The 22938-nt window shown below is 31.3% G+C and overlaps 1 protein-coding gene across 7 annotated transcripts in view; it reads right to left on the bottom strand.

Annotated features, from left to right (window-relative positions):
- Positions 1 to 22938, bottom strand: part of LOC106058535 (dedicator of cytokinesis protein 1-like) — a 59877-nt gene that overhangs the window by 24609 nt on the left and 12330 nt on the right. For 4 of the 7 annotated variants that reach the window (XM_056043936.1, XM_056043974.1, XM_056043941.1 and 1 more), the window contains exons 14-38: positions 21904 to 21985; positions 19283 to 19410; positions 12944 to 13042; positions 12712 to 12787; positions 12392 to 12495; positions 12048 to 12225; positions 11817 to 11923; positions 11621 to 11710; positions 11360 to 11460; positions 11099 to 11239; positions 10869 to 10977; positions 10705 to 10775; positions 10136 to 10242; positions 9505 to 9629; positions 8662 to 8757; positions 8122 to 8154; positions 5328 to 5384; positions 3906 to 4099; positions 3011 to 3083; positions 2772 to 2872; positions 1792 to 1850; positions 1586 to 1657; positions 1406 to 1506; positions 1176 to 1261; positions 3 to 159 (exon numbers count right to left, since the gene is read on the bottom strand). In XM_056043936.1, coding sequence (XP_055899911.1) covers positions 3 to 159; positions 1176 to 1261; positions 1406 to 1506; positions 1586 to 1657; positions 1792 to 1850; positions 2772 to 2872; positions 3011 to 3083; positions 3906 to 4099; positions 5328 to 5384; positions 8122 to 8154; positions 8662 to 8757; positions 9505 to 9629; positions 10136 to 10242; positions 10705 to 10775; positions 10869 to 10977; positions 11099 to 11239; positions 11360 to 11460; positions 11621 to 11710; positions 11817 to 11923; positions 12048 to 12225; positions 12392 to 12495; positions 12712 to 12787; positions 12944 to 13042; positions 19283 to 19410; positions 21904 to 21985 — 2547 coding nt within the window. The remainder of the gene's footprint in view (positions 1 to 2; positions 160 to 1175; positions 1262 to 1405; positions 1507 to 1585; positions 1658 to 1791; positions 1851 to 2771; positions 2873 to 3010; positions 3084 to 3905; positions 4100 to 5327; positions 5385 to 8121; positions 8155 to 8661; positions 8758 to 9504; positions 9630 to 10135; positions 10243 to 10704; positions 10776 to 10868; positions 10978 to 11098; positions 11240 to 11359; positions 11461 to 11620; positions 11711 to 11816; positions 11924 to 12047; positions 12226 to 12391; positions 12496 to 12711; positions 12788 to 12943; positions 13043 to 19282; positions 19411 to 21903; positions 21986 to 22938) is intronic. The other 3 variants (XM_056043960.1, XM_056043949.1, XM_056043970.1) reach the window with 3 other exon arrangements.

Here is a 22938-nt window from a genome sequence, read left to right as displayed (position 1 = left end):
ACCAGCAGATTGACTATACAACTCATTCTGTGCTCCCTGACCTCATCCTGTATGATTGTGCGATACACTAACAGCCTCTCAAGTAAATCATGAATCATACCAACGAAGGCACAACCTTGATCATACAGTATTTGATTGTTCTCACACAGGTGGTACATGCTAAACAAGGAAATCATACAAACCACACGTTAGTATATTTTTTAGTTTGCAAATGCAAGCACAGAGTATCAGTCCCCTAATAATCAAGACACCAAGAAAATCAAAAAAATTGTCCAGCACTAATATTAAAAACGCCAATGGCATAGATGACTCTCATATGAATCTATTGACCAAATCCAATGAGTTTTGTTACAAAGAACTTGTTCTGACAAAAAAAAAATTGAGCTACACATTTATAAAGTAGAATATATTCATCTTTTTCTTAGAAGAAAATGTCTGTAATTTATAAGATAAAATAATGAGTCTAAAGAAAGACAGACTTTTATTGCACTAGACTTTTATTGCACTAAGAAAGGTTTGGACTTTCATTCCAAAAGCAAAGTTTTCAAGCTCAAGGCTTTGAATGACTTGTCAGTCACTAGATCAACGTTGCCACATCCCAGAGTCAGTCACTAGATCAATGTTGCCACATCCCAGAGTCAGTCACTAGATCAACGTTGCCACATCCCAGAGAAAGCAGGAAGTGTACTAGTCTTAGACTGCATTGAGAGTTCAAAGACTGACTTACATCCCAGAGAAAGCAGGAAGTGTACTAGTCTTAGACTGCATTGAGAGTTCAAAGACTGACTTACATCTCAGAGAAAGCAGGAAGTGTACTAGTCTTAGACTGCATTGAGAGTTCAAAGACTGACTTACATCCCAGAGAAAGCAGGAAGTGTACTAGTCTTAGACTGCATTGAGAGTTCAAAGACTGACTTACATCTCAGAGAAAGCAGGAAGTGTACTAGTCTTAGACTGCATTGAGAGTTCAAAGACTGACTTACATCCCAGAGAAAGCAGGAAGTGTACTAGTCTTAGACTGCATTGAGAGTTCAAAGACTGACTTACATCCCAGAGAAAGCAGGAAGTGTACTAGTCTTAGACTGCATTGAGAGTTCAAAGACTGACTTACATCTCAGAGAAAGCAGGAAGTGTACTAGTCTTAGACTGCATTGAGAGTTCAAAGACTGACTTACATCTCAGTAAAAAGATCCTTGTACTGTTCATCTCCACGTCCACCCTCTATCAAGGTGTCAAGCTTGGTGATGATTTCATTCTCAAACTGGAGGAAACATGGACACAACAAACATGAACTGAGAGATCAACAATTTGGTTATAATTTAATAATACATTAGCAATGGCTGATACAAAATATTATTTTTCAGCCTTAAAATGTAATATAAATGTAACAGAAAGAGAGTGTCACCTCATTGAAATTTTCTTGAATAGCATTTGAATTAGGAATGGGCTGTACAAACTCATGATTCATCATGTCAAAAAAAATTGGTATAGTTGCTTTCCTTAGTTCTGAAAAACAAAATAAGTGAAAAGAACGCAATCTGCATACAGGAACCAGTACTAGATAGAGATTCAGAATTAGACTCACCAACTTCAGGTATAAGGGTCATCTCAAGAATTGGTCCCACAAGTTGAGGAATAAACTTGATTTTATTGGGACCTAAAGAAACAAATATAGAATGATGAATTTTTGTTTTCACTTGTGTACGTTCAAATATATGTTTTGTATATATTATTCAAAGATATTGTTTACAAAGATATAGATATTTTAACATATAAATCAAAGCCACTTGCCTAGTTTGAACCACATTGCACGAATTTCAAAACCAGTTTCTCTTCTCATATCTTTGTACCTGTAAACATTTTTATTGATAAATCAAAAAAGCAGCTAAAAAAGGGGGGTACATTTTCAAAATCATAAGTACTGTTACAGTATTATATATATATATATAAAGATAGGTAAATATTTCATGAGCCCACTAATGTAATTTGGCGGTGGTAAATAGATTCCTTCACTTATTAAGATCAACATGTGAACAAAATCTGATAAACTAATTTAAGGTACTTCAGTATGTTGAAACTGATCTGTTAGAAACAACAAAAAACAAAAACCTCTGTATGTTGATGTCATAAAAGTGGCATAAGCTTGTTACCATAACATTGCATCCGATTAGCTCAGTAATTATCTATATTTAGCAAAAAAAAAAGATTGTAGAAGATTACCTTGGCCATTATCTATATCTAGCCAAAACGCTTTCTCAATGACTCATTCTACTTATATGAGTAACTAAGAACTTTAATATTCTTCGATGCCCTTAATTGCACACATGGTTTGATTCTTACAATTTTTTTTTCATGTTTCAATCCACATTTTTTATGCATCTAATCCAACTTTTATTATTATTATGTTTTTATTTTCTATTTTATTTTCTTTGATTACAGTGTACAAAATTGAAAATAAACAATACAAAAGTAATATAAAAGCTAGTAATTCTATTTTCAAAACCACAGCTGAATAAGTGTGTTGTATATATTTTACAGATAGCTATTCTGGGAAAGTGTGCACTTCTGGGTCTGTTCCACAGGACAAAGAAAAGCAAAGGTAAGTTAGCTTTAAGGTCTAGAAATGTGGAAGATGCATTCTAGATGAATTAGAGGCATCAAGGCAAAGATATTTTATGCTGAATCGCCAAAAAAAACAAACAACAGATGTGCCTAGAAAATAATGCTAACTACGATAAGCTTAATGTTTTGACTCTTTTCACATGTTTTACCTGGATATAATTTTGTTTCGCTTGGAAGCTGAAAAGTTATCTAACTGCAAACTGTCTTGTGTCAAGAAAGCAATGGCACAATGAAAGAAATTGTTCCATAGCTAAAATATAAAAAAAAATTTAAAATAAATAAATAAAAATATAGCAACTTCCTCAAAAAAAAAAAAAAATTATTCAAAGAATTAAATGCTCTTTTGATTTAAACAACTTTAAAAATATACTATCATTTTAATTATTACCTGTTGCTCAAATGGAGATGAAAAGTTTTCATGTATAGTGGCTGCAAATATTCTCAATGCTCGTAAAATTACACTGGGGAAAAAAAATTATTAATAAGTTTTTTTTGTGATTGGAAATAATATCACATTGCAAAGCTACTTAATTATTATAAGAAAGTGGGGGCTCAGTGCTGAAGAACTTTACTACTGTTGAGCCAGACATCATAGATTCTAGCCTTAGTGGAGATAATAATTTCAATCTAAAATAAAAAGCCTTCTTGAGTCCACAAAATGAGCCTCTTTTTTTTAAATACAGAGTACTAGTCAAATCTAGAGCACATTATAGCATGGCAAGAACTTTCTATTCAATTGAGTCCTTGTGACATCACCAGCTGTGACATAACAAATTAGTTTTTTTCCCTAACTAACACAGAACATAGGTACTACTAGTAGTCTTCATAGTCAACAGTTTCAATGTAGTGTTATCTTTGTAATCACAACTAATTTCCACAAGGATCCATAAAGCAGTTTTAGTCTTCTTCATATTTCATTTTATGTCTGCTCATTATTGTGACAAGCCCTAACAAATCTTGATGAGGCAGAAATTGCTTGGGTATGGTTTAGTTAACTAACAAGAAGATTCAAGTTCGGATCATGACTGTTTGCTAAGCGCCTAAAGGCAGCACGATAACCTTCTCCCAGATATCCCATCTCCCCACTGGTCCACAAAAGAGATTGGACCACAGAACTGATGATGTTGTAAGCATGAAAGATGCGATATATAAAAGCAATTAAAACAAAGTTTTTGCACTGGCCACATAACTAATGTAAACCAAACAAAAAATGGATTTTCTATTTGTTTACTTGGCCTAAAAACATCCTAAGAATCTTTTGTTTTCTACACTTATCATCTCACCTGTTCTGAACCATGATCATTTCTAGCCAGTCCTGAGGGTAGACATTCCTGTGGACCAGATCTCGAAACACACATAAGATTTCCATCAAAAAGTCCATGAGGTCAAAGTGGGTTGGGAAGCTTTTGATGTAAGCTCTATAATGACTATCAGTCATCTGACGCAGCAAGCTGATCATCACACAAACACAATTTCCCTAGAGAAAGTGAAATACACATGAATTTATAGGCTACATTCTCTTTTAAATGTCAACACCTATGGAATAAATGCAAAGGAATAAATTTAGGCAATGCATGATTAGTCAAGTTGTTACACGCTGGTTTAAAAAGCAGACAAGTTAAAACTGACACCAATGGAGGACTAGAAAGGATGCTTTTCACTCATAGCAATGTTTTTTTAATTAAAGTTTGATAACATCATTTCTCTAAGGATAAAATTAATTTATAAATATTTTTCATAAATCTGACAGAGCTTAAGACTATAACTCTATTTTACTTAACTAGATTCTATTCTGATGTAGCACAAAAAATATCACAATTGTTATCAAAGTAATTTCCATATTTAGTGTGGGTAATGCATTACTGTTAATGTTTTTTTTAAAACATATAGATTAAGCTTAGGAAATCAATTACAAGTATTAGGGCTTAGAAATTACATTCAGAACTTATAAGACAATAATCATCAGCATTTGGGCATTTAGAACTAGGTTTAGAAAAGTGGTTTACAAGCATTTGGAACATATGGACACAGAGGGAAGTAATAATGGATTCTTCAGCTATTAATCATTTGCAAGTTTTTCTTTTAATTATTTTCAGCCTATATGGGGAGGAAATGCTCTTACCAACACTAAAAAATGGAGATGATGAAATCAAACTGAGCATTCAAAACAATGGAAAATGTTTGATGAACTGTTCACAACTTAAATTACAAGGTGCAAGTACGACAGCAAAAAAAAAAATTCTTAGGAAAGACAATAAAAAAGGATAAGACTAAATATGCAAACATCACCCAAAAGCACCTCTACAACTAAACCCTTTAAACAGAGGAAGAAAGACATTAAGAGAGAATAAGTTCACAGGGTCACACCCAAAACATGCACATAAAAAAACAACAGAATTCTCTGTTTAAGGCATGACTGAAAACATGCAGATTCTTGAAGATTCACATTTTTGTTTCAGGTTTGGGTTTTTAATTTACAACAAAAAAACAAATGTAACGATATGGGGAGGAGGTGCTTTTTGTAAGAGGGGGGAACCAGGGGCTCAAAGTTTATTTTGGTTTAGGCGCACTGAGTGATGAGGTAAGGGACTTGTTAGCCATTTTATTTGTAGAATGATTATAATGTGATGTTTGGACTGTATTTGGAGAAAAAGCTGACATGTGTTAGAAGAAAACTAAACCTGTTGTTTAGCTGCTATACTTACATTTATTGTTTCAAATGAAATGGAAACACTTGGTGGGGGTTGATGGCCAAAGAATTGCTGCAAGACCAAGGCAACAAATAGCACCAATGATGCACAATCAACACACATTTACTGGTTTTAAAAGTTTACTCAATACTCTACATTTATCTAACAGTAAATTTATTTTTTTTAAATTCCACATCATGCTTCATGTTAGGTTGAAATATTAGCAAGAAATAACATAACTAATGAAGAATCAAACATTCTTTTGCTGTCTTAATTACTTTAGAAAACTAAAGAACTAATTATCAATACTCTAGACTGAAGCCTTAGGAAATGGCTCACCAGTGTGTTAATATAATGTATGTTAGAACACATGCCATGTGAATGTAACATGCTTATCTAGATCAAGATCTTTTATATAAGTGTAAAGGACTTGTCTGATGGGTTAACACAATTTTGTAGAGATACTAAGCAGATAGATATAGCAATATTCTAATATCTTCTTCCTATCATTATAACATATTGACACTTCTGCCTTTAGTTTTAATGTAAACCCCCCCCCCCCCCCCAAAAAAAAATGAATTGCATCTTTTAGCAGTCAGTGTTAATCAAGTAAGTTAGAATGCTCTTTTTTTTTTTTTTTTTTGGGGGGGGGGGGGGGAGAGAGGAGGAGAGGCCGAAAAAGAAAGCGAACAGAATTTTAAAAACATCTTCATCTTAAATATAAATTTGAACATATTGGCATGCAAAATATGAAGAAGAAGAAGAATAACAAAAATCACATAATAGTAGGCAAAATGCTTGTAATGCAATAGTAAAAAATTGAAAAGAACACTGAATATGCATAAAGTATTAGTTTTATTAATAACATACCACCCACCCAAAAAAATAAAAAATCAACACCAAAATATTTTAAGAGTCTACTAATAGAGAAATATGATGAAACTAGCAATACAAATGGTTTGTGTTTCTCTTTCGGCTTAATTATGTTGAATTATTTTCAATTTTTAATTATTTCCAACATTGAATGTCCAAATGAACACAGCTTTCAAAAGTTTATATTTAAATGACAAGACTCTTGTATTTCTATTCAGTGTTATCAGCCCAAGTATTTTTCCTACAATCGTTAAGTATTCACTTATTTGATTAAGGGGCCAGATATCAGCTAATGCAATGAATACAAAGTCCAATCACTTAAGTCTTTGTGTTCACTTTGGAAGAAAAACCTGGCAATATCACTGAATTGAACAAGGATGTTTTGATTTTTGCAAATATTTTAATTTTTACAATTATAATTTCATCACAAAATAAATATGAATTTTAGCAAACTAATAGCTCTACTATTGTACATGTGTTAGGGAAAACTTAGTTCTGAAACCAAATGGTAATTTTTTTAAATGACATTTTTGGTAAAGTTTAAAGCCACCTTATTTCAAGAATTTTTTTTTTTTTTTCAAACATATTTTTACCCTTCAAAATCACATTTTGATTATATTTAGTAAAAATAAGTTTGACAACAATGCTTTCTAAATGCATACTTTGAAATGATAGGCTAATATGTTTTAAGAGTACAAAATTATTTTATTCTAAGTTCTAGCTTAAAAACAGTGGAATGATTTAATTGTCACAACTTAAGATCTGGCCTTGAAACTTCTGACCTCACAAAACAACTCCATTTATCTGAACAAAGGATTTCTGTCCTAGTTTACTAATCTAATAAAGGTCATGACCACTATATTATAACAAAGTTCTGATAAACAGTTTTCTAATCACCAATATTATAAGAAAGTAATAACCCAAGTATTTTAACTAAAGTATACACATATTCATTCCTAGTGAAGACCTGTCCATATGACCAATCTTGCTTAGAACCAAATCATCAAAAATTGTAGAAATTACATAAAGTATTTATAAATATATTTTGAGCAATGTTTAGAAAGATTACAGATTATAACTATTGAAACCCCCAAAAAATAAAAGTTAACTGTAGACATGAGATAAAAGCAAACCTTTAGATATTTCTTGTCCTTTGTATAGAATAGGAGTCAGAGTGAAACATTTTGTATAGTTAATGAAAAACTTTAACAATGTAGCATCTCATACAAATTACTTTATAATTACTTTAAAAAAAATATTTTGCTGATCGGTTGAGTTTGTCAGAAACATACCTATGAAAATGTGATGATGTGATATATGGTAAATATACTAGAATATTATAACGCCTTGGTTAAATACTGCATTGTTGTGTTGCATTGTTGCTCTGCATGACAACTCCCTGACTGGTGAACTACATATCCTTGTGTACATGTACAAATAATCCTTAGGCAATAAGGAAAACAAGCAAACATGCCAAGCGCTGCCCCAAATAACCAAGAAAATAATAAGGACTTAATGCCAAGTGCCACAATGTACTAGTGAGATGATAACAGAAGTAATGGTGGATGCAAGCATCTACACTACAGAGCTCTGGTACAAATAACAATTAAATAATTGCCTCATTCAACAGAATGTATACCAGCCATTTACAAGATCAGCTTTCATTTTGTATATACTTTAATCTAGTAAATAAATGTTACTCCTTTGTTTAGTTGACTATAGGTATAAAAGAATTAATAACTATTAAGAATATTCTATAATATGAACTTATACATACATTAAGTTCACCAATTTTCAAGATTTAAGAAAACGATTAAGAACTAAATATTTCAGCTATGATAAGATCAGCTGGTGCAAACATTAAGAGGGGGAAAGTGCACATAGCTTTACTTGAGCTAAGACAATGTCACAAACAAGGGCATGGCATTTAGTTTACCTCCAGCCTACGACTTTTGCTTTGGATGGTTTGCTGTTTGTAAAAATGTGATAGATCAATTGAAGCATGATAGAAACAATGATATGATAGTTATTCATTTATCTCTTCAGAAAACCTCAAGCTTATTGTTATGTTACCTCTATATAATGTGAAAAGGAAAAAAAAAACAAAGTATTTCTTAGCAATGGCACCAGACTTTTTTAAATAAACCAAGCTGCTAGTCCAAATACCCAATAAGAAAATTAACTTTTTTCCCCATAAAAAGGTCTAATGAATAATTAAATAGAATCCAGCACCCCAAGAAAAAATTGTAACTGTGAAGAATTTTAGTTTCTATGATTGTAACACAGCAAAAACTAAAGGAGTGAAATAGATTGAAATACAAGACAGACTAACTTGTAGCATGTGAATGTTTTGTAGTTCTAATAACAGAAACATGTTCATGAAAGAAGAAAACCAAATCTTGTGTGTGATCCAACACTTGCTGTCAATGTTGTTAGCATGAAAGAAAGTAATGATAATAAAAGAAATAAAACTTACTGTATGTTTTGAAGACTGGTCCATGCCAATGACTGCCTGAATTACTGTTCTGAGAATTTTTTCAACCATAATTGATGTGTCTACATCCCTTGATCCCTACAAAACAAGCAGAAAGTTAACAAATTTATATTTTTCATTACTCTGGATTTGTTAAGTATTATTAAAAAGAAATATAGAAAATTCCCAACAGATATTGATGCCAATGAAGCATACGCATTGTAGGATTTGTTATTATTAATAATGTATATTATTGAAACAAAAACATAATAAAATATTTAAATCTACAAAGTCCACTCTTCCTGTGGGTGGCAGTTAATGAAAGTGTTGTGCCATAATGAGAGACGGCCTTTTTTTTTATTTTGACCATAAAAAATCAGATTGGAGTTGGGTGGGCTCAGTAAGGTCTTAAAATCTAAAAAAAAATGTACAACAGGCCCATCATCCACCAAGGTGTGAACTAAACATTCTAGGTTTGGCATTCAAATGTTTTACCAGTCAGCTACATAAAGTAAATTAAGTTCCCCTTTCAGATCCTGAAGTGGCCCATGGTAAACAAGGGTGTCAAGTGGCTAGCATAATGACCTTTACTTTTCCCCAACTAATGTCAGGGGCACCCTAATGATCCCAAAATTAAAAATCCCAGTCTTCACAAGGATTCAAAGTGGGAACCCCCCCCCCCCCATTAGTTTGGAACCCAAGCACTTTACCACTCGGTTACTGCACCTCCAGTCTGCTGCATATCCACATAAAAATCTATAGAGCTTTGTATTTATTTTTAATACTCAAACATGTCAGTTTCATATTTTCATAGCAAGATTTCACTACACTACACCCAATCCTTACTTCATAGGACCAGAGTCTATCCATAATATGACTAAGTATTGAGATACACTCCTCCATCTCATCATTGTGCTCCATCAAGGCATGAGTGTGTTGCAGGAAGGAAGGTAGAAGTACTTGACGGCAAGCTGTTTAAACACATTCACAGGTTAAGTGGAACATAAATGTACATGTGGTAAGTATGAATGTTCATTAAATACTATTAAAAATGCTGGCCAAGTGATAAAAGGCTTGGTCATCAAACTGAAAATATTGGCCATGAATCATAATAGTTATAAGGCCTTTAACAATTATAAAAGAAAAAGACACTTGCTGGGAAGAATAAAGGCAGCAGAACAGTTTCCTACAGCTTAATAGGTCTAAGCTGTGTTGACTTAAATTGGTGATGTGGCCTTCAATCTACTTTACATATTGAAATGAAATAAGTAAACAAAGACTTTGGCTTGGAGGAATGAGTAAGTTTTCCATGTTTCATTTTTATAGTCTCTCACACTATCATGTTGTTTTTTTTAATTACTGTCAAAAGGTAATAGAGTAATTAAACAAATACATGGGCCACACAGATGTATTAAACTAATACATGGGCAACAAATTGAACAATTACATTGTCTGATTAGAAAATGTGAACAATTACCAGGCTCAATGAACAAATCTGACAAGATGATCTGGTCAATGCACTTCATCTTCTGTTTGGTCAATCTTTCTAAAGGAACATTGTTGATAAACTGAACAAGTAGATGGCTAGAAGGCAGAAAGTAGATATTTGAAATACATGTCACAAGTAGTAGCTCAGCCAGAATCACAGGGCACAAATATAAGTACTTATTATATATACTTCTTTAAAAATGTATAAAGGCTTGGGGAATGGGGAAAAACTGTTTCAAATTTGACAATATAATAATATCTTTGACACTTATGGATAAGTTATAAGGTTACTTGGTGTAATTTATTGAAATGAAAATTATTTGAATTAAAAATTTCAATAACAAATTAACACAATAGTATACAGTAGCTCTACGACTATCTTGTTGTTTTTTCTTAAAGGTCTAATATAGCCTTTCAAGAAAACAGTCTAGTCTCATACTGGTTTATTACATATCAGAGGTCAGACTCTCATAACTATTTTAAAGCAACAAATTGCTTATTTATTACACTCCATAGTATTGCAGAAATGACTTCTATTAACAGATACACAGCAATTACCTGAGTTCAATTTTATCAAAGACTGTAATAACATCCCCAATCACACAGCTCATGTACTTTAAGGCTGCGCCCTGAAATAGAGATCAGCAACTTTTTATTAGCAATGACAGTTAAAAGAACAAACAGAAATAACTGGAACAATTTTAAAACATTGATGCTTGTACCTGTACTAGTAGTGTGTTGTCTGTCTTATATATCATCATGTTATTGATTGCGGTGATCAACTGGCGTAGAGAAATTTCAAACTGCTGCTTACCTCGTCCCTCATTGAGCCTAAATAGAGATATCAGCACAGAGTCTATCTAGTGATCAAAGGTGATTCTTATCTAAGTGTTTTATAAACAAAGTGAAGGTCCAACAGACAGGTTGATAGTAGGATCTTAACTGTACTTACAAAGAAAATAGCTGCCGTGATCTGATAATAAATTTAAAAATGTATTCCAGAGACTTGACTGCAGGCAGCAATGAATTTTCACTTTGTGGAGTTTTATCATTGGCTTTGTCAACATAATCTTTCAGTATTACCATCAGCTTGCTAAACATTGAGAAATACATTTCTTAATATCAAGACATAGTGCTTAACTAACATATTTATCATTAAGATTATAAACAAAATGGTGAGTGGAAAAAAAAAGAAAAAAACATTTATACATACTTGTAGGCCATAGCAAAGCTAAAAGTAGAGGTGATATAAGCATCAAGTACTGGACGGAACTGGCTGTACTTGCGATCTGATATCAAGCCTATTATATATACCTGAGCAAAAATATTTTTAAATTAAAAAAAAAAGTAAAATAATAATGCTAAAAAGAAACCTTTATGTTTTTATTGAGCATGGAACTTTGTTTACTTGGTATGGTTAAAGACATGAAATTTATTGTTTAGCAGAAAAGACAACCAAAAAAAATCCACTTACCAATGCATCAAAAACCAAATTGTCACATAATTCATTGTTGGTATGTTGCATGAGAATGTTGAACAAGGAATCTAATAAATCTTGAAGAAACTTAAAAATACAAACAAAAATTATCAAAATTGATTTGTTTTAATAAAAAAAAATCTAGTTTCAGGATAAAACACTACAGACACTGACACCTATCAGGGGACATTACCTTAACTATTTCCTCTCCCTCCTCCTTCATCAGGTGTTCTAAGTAAGTTTTCAAAGCTTTAGTGTCATTTAAAACTTCATGCCATTTCAGCAAACCCAAAAGATCAACTGGAAATATAAACAATATAAACAAGATTAAACTTTTAATTTTTAAATAAACAGCAAAGCAAACTTTACTAAGTGAATAATTTGCTTTGATAAGAAGCCAACTAAAACAGAAGGTCAAGGTTACCATTGTGAGTTAGCTTGGTTGAGCAAACATAGGAATAAACAAAAAATGAGTCCCTGTGGCTGAGAGCAAGGCCCCCTGATTGCTTGTGATTTGAAGCAGCTGGAAATGACTCCAATTCCTGTCTGCTGCAAGGTAATTTTAAATACAAAGCTGCATCATCATATTTTTTTGTCTCAATCTGAAAGAAAAATGTATTCACATTCATTTTTTAAATCCTCATTAAGAATCAGCATTTAAATCAAGAACTATTTGAAACATAATTTAAAAATGCATAAACAATAATTTTTTTTTAACTATAAAAATGATGGTCAGGGAGTCTGAACAAAATTTGAACCAATTCTCACCTTGTACACTAAAAGCTCATGTATTTGATCTTCTAATGTTGTGCCATTATCATTAAGCAAACGGACAAAAGACATAGCAAAAGGTTTCTCTGAACGATCTTTGGCTGTGTGTGAAAAAAAATTAAGTTGAATAATATTAAAATACAAATTTAAGGCTACTTTGAAATTAAACTGGATTTTTTAAATATTTTTTTTTAGATTTAGTCTTTAGTTTCAAACTCAGCTTCCATTTAGACATCTTATTGAGAATGAAAAAAAAAGGGAGGTAACTATATGAATATTTTATTCAGCTATTTATTTCAACCATCAATGTGTTTTACCTTCTGTGGAAGATTTGTGTCTGAAGAGAAACTTTAAATGTAATCCACTAAACTCAACATCTGTAGATATGGCCACCTAATGAAACAAATCCAGTGGAGACAAGTTTATTTCTAGAACTAAAGTTCTGAACATTTGAGATTGTCATAAAGATCAGCAGATAGAAACAACATACTGCAACAAAGTAACTTTAGAGAGCTTAAAAAATATGTGTCTAGAAAATATTGCTCTCACCTTGATAGTTTCAAACCATTTGGGTTTGTCCTGATGGTAGTACACCATAGATCTGAACTCTGACATCATCATTTCTATACAGCCGTGGCTAATGACATTCTACACAAAGTGAACATTGGTTATGTTTAAAACAATTCAATATCTGTTCAGATAGTGTTTCTTGTTAGCTATGTCTATTCAGATAGTGTTTCTTGTTAGCTATATCTATTCACATAGTGTTTCTTGTTAGCTATATCTATTCAGATAGTGTTTCTTGTTAGCTATATCTATTCACATAGTGTTTCTTGTTAGCTATATCTATTCAGATAGTGTTTCTTGTTAGCTATATCTATTCACATAGTGTTTCTTGTTAGATATATCAAGTCAGATAGTGTTTCTTGTTAGCTATATCTATTCACATAGTGTTTCTTGTTAGCTATATCTATTCAGATAGTGTTTCTTGTTAGCTATATCAAGTCAGATAGTGTTTCTTGTTAGCTATATCTATTCAGATAGTGTTTCTTGTTAGATATATCTATTCAGATAGTGTTTCTTGTTAGCTATATCTATTCAGATAGTGTTTCTTGTTAGCTATATCTATTCAGATAGTGTTTCTTGTTAGCTATATCTATTCAGATAGTGTTTCTTGTTAGATATATCTATTCAGATAGTGTTTCTTGTTAGCTATATCAAGTCAGATAGTGTTTCTTGTTAGCTATATCTATTCAGATAGTGTTTCTTGTTAGCTATATCTATTCACATAGTGTTTCTTGTAAGCTATATCTATTCAGATAGTGTTTCTTGTTAGCTATATCTATTCAGATAGTGTTTCTTGTTAGCTATATCTATTCAGATAGTGTTTCTTGTTAGCTATATCTATTCACATAGTGTTTCTTGTTAGCTATATCTATTCACATAGTGTTTCTTGTAAGCTATATCTATTCAGATAGTGTTTCTTGTTAGCTATATCTATTCACATAGTGTTTCTTGTAAGCTATATCTATTCAGATAGTGTTTCTTGTTAGCTATATCTATTCACATAGTGTTTCTTGTAAGCTATATCTATTCAGATAGTGTTTCTTGTTAGCTATATCTATTCAGATAGTGTTTCTTGTTAGCTATATCTATTCAGATAGTGTTTCTTGTTAGCTATATCTATTCAGATAGTGTTTCTTGTTAGCTATATCTATTCAGATAGTGTTTCTTGTTAGCTATATCTATTCACATAGTGTTTCTTGTTAGCTATATCTATTCAGATAGTGTTTCTTGTTAGCTATATCTATTCACATAGTGTTTCTTGTTAGCTATATCTATTCAGATAGTGTTTCTTGTTAGCTATATCTGTTCAGATAGTGTTTCTTGTTAGCTATATCTATTCACATAGTGTTTCTTGTTAGCTATATCTATTCAGATAGTGTTTCTTGTTAGCTATATCTGTTCAGATGTGTTTCTTGTTAGCTATGTCTATTCAGATAGTGTTTCTTGTTAGCTATATCTATTCACATAGTGTTTCTTGTTAGCTATATCTATTCAGATAGTGTTTCTTGTTAGCTATATCTATTCACATAGTGTTTCTTGTTAGCTATATCTATTCAGATAGTGTTTCTTGTTAGCTATATCTATTCACATAGTGTTTCTTGTTAGATATATCAAGTCAGATAGTGTTTCTTGTTAGCTATATCTATTCACATAGTGTTTCTTGTTAGCTATATCTATTCAGATAGTGTTTCTTGTTAGCTATATCAAGTCAGATAGTGTTTCTTGTTAGCTATATCTATTCAGATAGTGTTTCTTGTTAGATATATCTATTCAGATAGTGTTTCTTGTTAGCTATATCTATTCAGATAGTGTTTCTTGTTAGCTATATCTATTCAGATAGTGTTTCTTGTTAGCTATATCTATTCAGATAGTGTTTCTTGTTAGATATATCTATTCAGATAGTGTTTCTTGTTAGCTATATCAAGTCAGATAGTGTTTCTTGTTAGCTATATCTATTCAGATAGTGTTTCTTGTTAGCTATATCTATTCACATAGTGTTTCTTGTAAGCTATATCTATTCAGATAGTGTTTCTTGTTAGCTATATCTATTCAGATAGTGTTTCTTGTTAGCTATATCTATTCAGATAGTGTTTCTTGTTAGCTATATCTATTCACATAGTGTTTCTTGTTAGCTATATCTATTCACATAGTGTTTCTTGTAAGCTATATCTATTCAGATAGTGTTTCTTGTTAGCTATATCTATTCACATAGTGTTTCTTGTAAGCTATATCTATTCAGATAGTGTTTCTTGTTAGCTATATCTATTCACATAGTGTTTCTTGTAAGCTATATCTATTCAGATAGTGTTTCTTGTTAGCTATATCTATTCAGATAGTGTTTCTTGTTAGCTATATCTATTCAGATAGTGTTTCTTGTTAGCTATATCTATTCAGATAGTGTTTCTTGTTAGCTATATCTATTCAGATAGTGTTTCTTGTTAGCTATATCTATTCACATAGTGTTTCTTGTTAGCTATATCTATTCAGATAGTGTTTCTTGTTAGCTATATCTATTCACATAGTGTTTCTTGTTAGCTATATCTATTCAGATAGTGTTTCTTGTTAGCTATATCTGTTCAGATAGTGTTTCTTGTTAGCTATATCTATTCACATAGTGTTTCTTGTTAGCTATATCTATTCAGATAGTGTTTCTTGTTAGCTATATCTGTTCAGATGTGTTTCTTGTTAGCTATATCTATTCACATAGTGTTTCTTGTAAGCTATATCTATTCAGATAGTGTTTCTTGTTAGCTATATCTATTCACATAGTGTTTCTTGTTAGCTATATCTATTCACATGGTGTTTCTTGTTAGCTATATCTATTCAGATAGTGTTTCTTGTTAACTATATCTATTCACATAGTGTTTCTTGTTAGCTATATCTATTCACATAGTGTTTCTTGTTAGCAATATCTATTCAGATAGTGTTTCTTGTTAGCTATATCTATTCAGATAGTGTTGCTAGTTAGCTATATCTATTCACATAGTGTTTCTTGTTAGCTATATCTATTCAGATAATGTTTCTTGTTAGCTATATCTATTCAGATAGTGTTGCTAGTTAGCTATATCTATTCACATAGTGTTTCTTGTTAGCTATATCTATTCAGATAGTGTTTCTTGTTAGCTATATCTATTCAGATAGTTTCTTGTTAGCTATATCTATTCAGATAGTGTTGCTAGTTAGCTATATCTATTCACATAGTGTTTCTTGTTAGCTATATCTATTCAGATAGTGTTTCTTGTTAGCTATATCTATTCAGATAGTGTTGCTAGTTAGCCATATCTATTCACATAGTGTTTCTTGTTAGCTATATCTATTCACATAGTGTTTCTTGTTAGCTATATCTATTCAGATAGTGTTTCTTGTTAGCTAAATCTATTCAGATAGAGTTTTTTGTTAGCTATATCTATTCAGATAGTGTTTCTTGTTAGATATATATCTATTCAGATAGTGTTTCTTGTTAGCTATATCTATTCACATAGTGTTTCTTGTTAGCAATATCTATTCAGATAGTGTTTCTTGTTAGCTATATCTATTCACATAGTGTTGCTAGTTAGCTATATCTATTCACACAGTGTTTCTTGTTAGCTATATCTATTCACATAGTGTTTCTTGTTAGCTATATCTATTCAGATATTGTTGCTAGTTAGCTATATCTATTCACATAGTGTTGCTAGTTAGCTATATCTATTCACACAGTGTTTCTTGTTAGCTATATCTATTCACATAGTGTTTCTTGTTAGCTATATCTATTCACATAGTGTTGCTAGTTAGCTATATCTATTCACAGTGTTTCTTGTTAGCTATATCTATTCACATAGTGTTTCTTGTTAGCTATGTCTAGTCAGATAGTGTTTCTTGTTAGCTATATCTATTCACATAGTGTTGCTAGTTAGCTATATCTATTCACACAGTGTTTCTTGTTAGCTATATCTATTCACATAGTGTTTCTTGTTAGCTATATATATTCAGATATTGTTGCTAGTTAGCTATATCTATTCACATAGTGTTTCTTGTTAGCTATATCTATTCACATAGTGTTTCTTGTTAGCTATATCTATTCACATAGTGTTGCTAGTTAGCTATATCTATTCACACAGTGTTTCTTGTTAGCTATATCTATTCACATAGTGTTTCTTGTTAGCTATATCTATTCACATAGTGTTGCTAGTTAGCTATATCTATTCACAGTGTTTCTTGTTAGCTATATCTATTCACATAGTGTTTCTTGTTAGCTATGTCTAGTCAGATAGTGTTTCTTGTTAGCTATATCTATTCACATAGTGTTGCTAGTTAGCTATATCTATTCACACAGTGTTTCTTGTTAGCTATATCTATTCACATAGTGTTTCTTGTTAGCTATATATATTCAGATATTGTTGCTAGTTAGCTATATCTATTCACATAGTGTTTCTTGTTAGCTATATCTATTCACATAGTGTTTCTTGTTAGCTATATCTATTCACATAGTGTTGCTAGTTAGCTATATCTATTCACACAGTGTTTCTTGTTAGCTATATCTATTCACATAGTGTTTCTTGTTAGCTATATCTATTCACATAGTGTTTCTTGTTAGCTATATCTATTCAGATAGTGTTTCTTGTTAGCTATATCTATTCACATAGTGTTGCTAGTTAGCTATATCTATTCACAGTGTTTCTTGTTAGCTATATCTATTCACAGTGTTTCTTGTTAGCTATATCTATTCACAGTGTTTCTTGTTAGCTATATCTATTCACAGTGTTTCTTGTTAGCTATATCTATTCACAGTGTTTCTTGTTAGCTATATCTATTCACAGTGTTTCTTGTTAGCTATATCTATTCACAGTGTTTCTTGTTAGCTATATCTATTCACATAGTGTTTCTTGTTAGCTATATCTATTCACAGTGTTTCTTGTTAGCTATATCTATTCACAGTGTTTCTTGTTAGCTATATCTATTCACAGTGTTTCTTGTTAGCTATATCTATTCACATAGTGTTTCTTGTTAGCTATATCTATTCACATAGTGTTGCTAGTTAGCTATATCTATTCACAGTGTTTCTTGTTAGCTATATCTATTCACATAGTGTTTCTTGTTAGCTATATCTATTCAGATAGTGTTTCTTGTTAGCTATATCTATTCAGATAGTGTTTCTTGTTAGTTATTGCTTTTTTTCAAACATTTTATTTTGGTAGATGTTTTATTTTATCAAGTTAAGCTTATTTTAAAATTTACCATGTGATACATCAGTGATGCTCAACCGAATTCGACCTGCGGGCCATTTTAACTTTCGACACGCGTGTCGCGGGCCACATCAACAAAAAGGTAAAAAAATGAAATCCAAATTCACCTGAAACTATTTGAAAAATTGGATCTAGTATTAATTAATGAGATATTTAAAGTCTATCATTTTCTACGTGTCTAAAAATGGGTTCATTTCTCTACTTAAAATGTGAGCGACATTGTAGCTACCTTTACCACCAACTTATTTTCTTGTCTCTTTTTGATTGATATTCCCATCGATCCTCCAATCTCTAGGCGTAGTTTGACCAATCTTTTTTTTATACTCGGCTCAAACCAAAAAGGCCTTCATATTTGTTTTATAATGCCGCTGTATATGTTGTTGTTTCTGAAACAGCCAGACTTTCTTTACAAAACAAATATGTTGGCTTATTATCATGTTCCACAAAAAAGATACATTCACTTTTCTTGGTAGATTCTACATTCAGAGTCCCATTTCATAAACTAATAAACACACAATCGTTATTTTTTTACAATCCATCAGAGAAAAAGTGAGAGCCCTAACATTTTTGAAGGGGTGAGGATTTTCTACTTTTGTGCCGACGTTTCGGCGGGCCGGATGAAACCACGTCGGCCCGCGGGCCGTACTTTGGGCATCACTGTGATACATAATTAAAATAAGTTTTTTTTATGTACATACTAAATTGTATGAAGAAATTTTAACAATTTAACATATCTATGCCCCAAAATATTGAATGAATACACAGCAGAGCACTGCTTCAAGTAGACTCAGCTTAGCATATTTCCAAAAGACACTATTCAACCTTCGTAGGAAAATTACATTATTTTTTAATTACAGGGATTGTCCATTAAATACAACAAAGAGACTATATGTCCTCAATCTATGAACTTAGTTTAAAACAAGTTGTTGTTTTTTATGTCACTAACATATACATACATACATGACATGAAAAAATTACATATGCATATTCATTTTTAAAAAAATCACATTTTGTAGTTAATGTTATCATTAAGGACAACAATAATCAGGGAAGATTACTGCTAGTTAGATAACTCACAAAATTAAATAGCATTTACCTGCATGACATCTCCGCGTCCGTCACACACTGTCATTGTCACTTCCACATTTTTATCAGTGGACTTAGTTGGCCCTTTTGTGAATTCACCATTCATAACAGTCAGATAGATATCATTTCTGACATCCCCTTTAAAAAATATTATATCATACTCATGAAAACAAAAATATAATTACATATATTTGTTAAATCAGGCCTCAATCTTTTTTTGGTTCAGAAATGGATTTAAATATTTTTAAATGTTCTCAAAATTGCTTCTTAAAATATTTAAAATTTAGAAACAAATATCTTGTAATGTGAGACTATATACATTTACATAGAAATATTTGAAATTATATACAAACAGTGAACATTATTAATGATTTGTTTCAATAAATGATGATTGGTTTAGTCAAGGTATTCAAACAATCTAAATGTAGAAATAAAAGAATCAATGAGGGTCTAAATTATAGCGTAAAACAAAAATCTGTATTAAAGTAAAAACAAATACAAAGAAAAAGGACACTTTGAGCAGAACTCTTTCAAAACTTGTGTGAATAAGCTTTACTTTCCAGCACATAAAACTATTAAATAATGAATGAAACAAATGTGTGTTTTCTGTACATAAAACACTTTGTCATTTTAAAAAAACAACTTTTTTAAAAAAAAAAAGAAAAGAAAAAAAAAAGGTAGTTTAAAATAGTGCAAAATTATTTTTACTTCAAGAAATTAAGAATTTTGAAAGACAGTAGTTAATTATAAAAAAATTGGTCTTGCCATCCTTTTATGATGTAGCTCTACTAACTTAAATTCAAGCAGCCTAAATCAAAATAAAGCATCAATTGAAGACACAGAACTATAGGGTGAGTGAAATCACTATGTTATGAAGTGATTTTGAAGGGGATGTGACCACAAGATCAACTGTCTTTAATCACTATTCACTTTTTACGGCGCGACTATACAAAATCTGCTAACATATGGAATAACTTGTTGGCAAGGCAACGCCTCATCTAAACCGTTGCAACGTCTAGAAAACATCATTAAAAAAGCATAAAAACTCATTCATACCTCACTCTGTCAGACTCTATCACTGCCACTCATTGATCAGGGAACATGAAATGCACCAAGATACCTGTGTGTAGTCGCTGAATGAACTCTTTATGTTGTCTGTTGTATTTATGTGTATTTTTCTGTTGTGTTGTCTTTATATGAGAAAAGAGTCCTTGTAATCACTACTAATTTCCGTAAGGATCAATAAAGCAGTCTTAGTCTTAAGTTTGGGTGGGTGGAATAAAACTTTCTTAAACAAGTCCATTATCAGGACAAGGACTCTCTGCAATTCTACTGCTACCCAGTATAAGAGCCTGAACAACAGTCTTGAACAGTATTTTGAAACTTACTCATTTTATATGAATGGATACAAAAACTCAAATGACATTTTAAAAATATATTTTTTAAAAGACATCTTTCAATGTATACTAATGTAAACCTTCTTGTTAAATTTTAACATTTAGACCAAACAGAAAAAAAACAAACACAAATGAACAAGCAAAACAAATCTCAAAGAATGGCTCAACAAAAGAAGAACAACAAAATGTGTCTGTGTCTATGAGATTGCGTGAGCCAAGAAAAACAAAAATATTCAACAGAAAAAGCCACAACTAAAGCAACCTTTTGTTTCCATACTGAATCAAAATAAGTAACCTTACCCTCATCTTTACACAAAACAAAATCCCAGGTTTGAGTGAAATGGTTCATATACACAAAAAAGTATGAAAGAATTGCATAGTGAAAATAATAAGTACTTAATATCTTTGCAAAACAAGCAATAGCTTGAGAAAGAGCTACACTTGTACTTATTTGAAAGACATGATAAAGTCTAATCAAAACAGTTCTTGCTTCTTTTCAGTGAAGTATAAAACTAGTACCTAATATTTCTACTTAAAAAAAAAACCCAGTAAAAATAAGATTATTTTACTTGGGCTAATTGTATTGTGGGGACAATGTCAGTAAAATTCCAGTTAGTCAGAATTCTCTGTTTATATTTTTGTTTAAGTTTCACTATAACCCAATTCAAAATCCATGTTCTTTCTTAGATGAGACCACATGGGATATTTTATAAAACACATACAGGCTAATTCAAATTTGATAAAATGCCCAACAATTCTATAAGTAATTGTTGGCAGGAATAAAAAGGTTAATTTTTTATGACTGCATCTCTGAATTGAAATTTAAATGAGCTAGAAGATATTTTCAATGCAGCTCCTATATATAGACTATCAGTACATAGGTGAAATAACATCACTAAGGGAATGACCCTATTCAAAACCAACAAAAAATTTAAGATGAAGCACAAAGCACAAAGTCCACAATTTCGTATCACCCAAATATATATCGCATGTATTGATTTCAACAGACTTTGAAAACTAAAATATTGCCAAATTTTTATATTTTTTTTATATATATTGTGTTGGAAAATTTTCTTAATACTAAATAATTGTAGTTTTGACAAAGTTAAAATAAGACAGGGTGACTGTTTTTCATATTGCTCTTAAAAAGAATTACTTGTTACACATGTATTAGTGACAGTGATGTTAAAATTGTTTGTTAAGTCCTCATTTAATATAAAAAAGTTCTACATACCAGGCATTATAACATCAGGAAAACCCATTTTCCTAGCTATAGCAGTCCCAGGTTGGACAAGATGTGGATAGTTTTCCTTCACCTGGCAGCCAAAATAATAGAAAATACATTTCAAAAACAAATACAACAGAAGGTATTTTTTGTATGTTACATAATGTGAATCTGTAGCTTACGTTTCAACTATTCTAACAGAAAAGCCTTTTGGATTATAAAACATTGCTGCTTCCTAATACTATTTTATGATGACATGAACAAATATTTTCTTACTTTTATTTTTGAGGTTTGACTTTGTCCAAAGAAGAAAATAAATGTTACGGAGTGTGTGCATGTGTCAAGTGTCTGTTGAAACTTTTGATAGGATTGATGCAGATAAGGGGATAAAAGAAAGGGAGGTGAGCAGTAGAAAGCGTGTGTTTATGATATTTGATATTTTAGCACATTGACACAATTTAGGCCATGTCCTGACCATAATCCTTCAAGGGTTACTTCCCTTTTATAGCTCAAGAGCTAAATGTTATACAGCTATGTTATTAAAAATATTCATAGCTCAAAACTTCAAAACTGTATTCTTTACCATGAGGCCCGTACCAAACACTGGCCCCAAAACACCCCAATAGAAAGAAAACTATATGGAGAGCTCCCTGATTAGGAAACCACTGCACAGTTCATCTCATGTATTGGTCTAGTCATCTGAACACTCCAACATAAAAATGAGAATGAGGAAGAAGAATAGCTCAAATAGTAAAAATGTATATAATTTAATAAAAATCTGTTGTAAATATGTATATATTTACAATTACTTTGCCCTTTGTATGGTGAAGCAGAAGCTTTTGGAGTATAAGCAAACTGTCTAACTTGTTCAACATCTAGTTATTTTTGTGTGTGTGTTTCTACATAATACTATATTGAAATATTGAAATTAAAAGGTTCAAATTTTTGTGAATAAAAGTTATTTTTTTTTCTTTGTTTGTTTTCAAGCTTTACTCAAGATTTATGTAAAAGTTTTACACCTACAAGGGTAAGATGGACTAGATG

This window comes from Biomphalaria glabrata, chromosome 1, assembly GCF_947242115.1.
Source record: "Biomphalaria glabrata chromosome 1, xgBioGlab47.1, whole genome shotgun sequence".
Taxonomy (NCBI): domain Eukaryota; kingdom Metazoa; phylum Mollusca; class Gastropoda; family Planorbidae; genus Biomphalaria; species Biomphalaria glabrata.
This window is presented reverse-complemented; position numbering and strand designations above follow the sequence as displayed.